At 44.2% G+C, this 1,808-nt stretch overlaps 1 protein-coding gene across 1 annotated transcript; it reads left to right on the top strand.

Moving 5' to 3' along the window:
* The first annotated feature begins 608 nt into the window (after window positions 1-608).
* LOC138003926 (uncharacterized) lies at window positions 609-1,301 on the top strand. Its single transcript, XM_068850246.1, has one exon. It carries the CDS (start codon window positions 609-611, stop codon window positions 1,299-1,301), a length of 693 nt encoding a protein of 230 aa, XP_068706347.1.
* The last annotated feature ends 507 nt before the right edge of the window (window positions 1,302-1,808 follow it).

The following is a 1,808-nucleotide window of genomic DNA, read 5'->3' as shown; positions in this document are numbered from 1 at the left end:
TGTAAAGGTTTGCGTTGTCTCAGCTATTGTACCCTTCACCCACTACCGCCACCCCAGGCCCCTCACGTCCAAGGGCACTTTGAGAAATGAAAACAAGTCTTTACCATCGAGTTTACTTGTTCGGATCATCGGACATTTCAAAATGGCCGCTGTATCCGTAAAATAGTCCATGGAAAAACGCCCCTTATTCCCTAGAGAATTTTGCGTAATTAATTACCATTTTGGTGTAAATGGGCTTGTTTTATCCCGTTTATTCTTCTCTTTGGCTTTGAACGCACGTCAGGCTTCGTCTGGTTCTCTTTGGCTTTGAACGCACGTAGGCGTTCGTCTGGTGTTCCTTTGGTGCCATTGCTGTGCCTCTTTACGAAATCCCTCAGTGGCTGTGCAGGTTTCCGCTAACCTTGATAAAGGTGTTGTTTTGGCAGCTTTTAATGTATTTTCCTTCGGAAGTTAGCGAGAGCATGCATGCCTTCATGCTAACACATTTTGTGTTAGCCTGAGACTCCAGTTGAGTATATTAAGGAGGGTATTGCTTGATATATTCATCAAGTGTGACACTACTCGGCGGTGCTTCAGTTCGCATTCTCGGTTTGTTTTACTGCAACGATATGCCCGCGAGCCCAAAATCTCCACGAAGTCAGAAGACTTTGGAGACGGAGGAAGTTTTCGAGCAGTTTAAATCCTACCTAGATCAAAAGGTGGAAAGCCTTACATCAGGTTTAGTCTCCCAAGCAACCAGCGGAACTCAGAAGTTAGAAAGAGCGGCTGAAGCGGGAAAGTTGAAATTCCAAGGCAACAAAGACCAGTTCCTTTTTAATTCCAAACTACAAGGGACTCTGGACGATACCGCCGATTTCGTGGCCGCGCGGGACGTCGAGAAAGCCGGCGAGAAGGTGGAAGAATTAAAGAAAAATCTACGCCACCGTCAAAAGATTATCAAGCTTGCTGATAAGAGCGAGGCCGGTTGGCTGGCTGTTAAAGAATACCAAACCGAGGAGCTCGCGAGCGACTCAGAGGACGAGAAGAGGATGAAAAATGCGCAAGAAAAATCGCTAAAGCAGAAGAAACAAAATGCCTTTAAAAGATCCGAGAAAGCCAAGAATTCGTCTAACGCTTCTAATTCTCGCTTTGGCGACGATAGGATGCTTTTTCGAGGTATGCTCATTGCCTTTTCTTTTATTTTCAGTGTGGCAGGCAAGTGCTCTCACTCTGCCTGCCTCATAGTTCGTGTCTTTTTCTATGCGTCAGCGTTCTGGAGAAGGAAAATATTTTTCCTTCGGACGAACGTAGTGAGGGAGTAGGAAAATGTATTTTCCTTCGGAAGTTAGCGAGAGCATGCATGCCTTCATGCTAACACATTTTGTGTTAGCACACGGAGAAGGGTTTGTCCCCAATACTGGTGGGAAATTTCAGGAAATTTATTTAGTGTTGCTTGTTTGAACGCACGCAATGAAATGGGAAGTTTTTTCTTCCATGTTGTTTGTTTCAATAAAACATTTTTGGCTGGAAAAGGTTTTTCTTTTTCTGTGGATTGATCATGTTCGAACTTAACTAATTTGTACATGTGGGTTTATATTTGATATGCGAGTTGTTTTTCAGCCATTTTGTATTTCAAGTGTTCTTTCTTGCAAATGATTAACAGGTGACCATAGTTTTGCACGTCGGAAATATTTGTTTAGTCATTCTAATGTAAAACCCGGGTGGGGGGGGGGGGGGGGGGGGAAAGTACTCCCAGAAAAATTGGGTAGGGGTGTGCGGCCCGCTTCCCAAAACCCTTACCCTATTTATGACCAAAATCTGCGATTTTC

This window comes from Montipora foliosa, chromosome 5 (assembly GCF_036669935.1).
Source record: "Montipora foliosa isolate CH-2021 chromosome 5, ASM3666993v2, whole genome shotgun sequence".
NCBI lineage: Eukaryota > Metazoa > Cnidaria > Anthozoa > Scleractinia > Acroporidae > Montipora > Montipora foliosa.
This window is presented reverse-complemented; position numbering and strand designations above follow the sequence as displayed.

Excerpts from the sequence above, each read along its gene's own strand:
- LOC138003926 (XM_068850246.1), top strand. The coding sequence starts at position 609 with ATGCCCGCGAGCCCAAAATCTCCACGAAGTCAGAAGACTTTGGAGACG.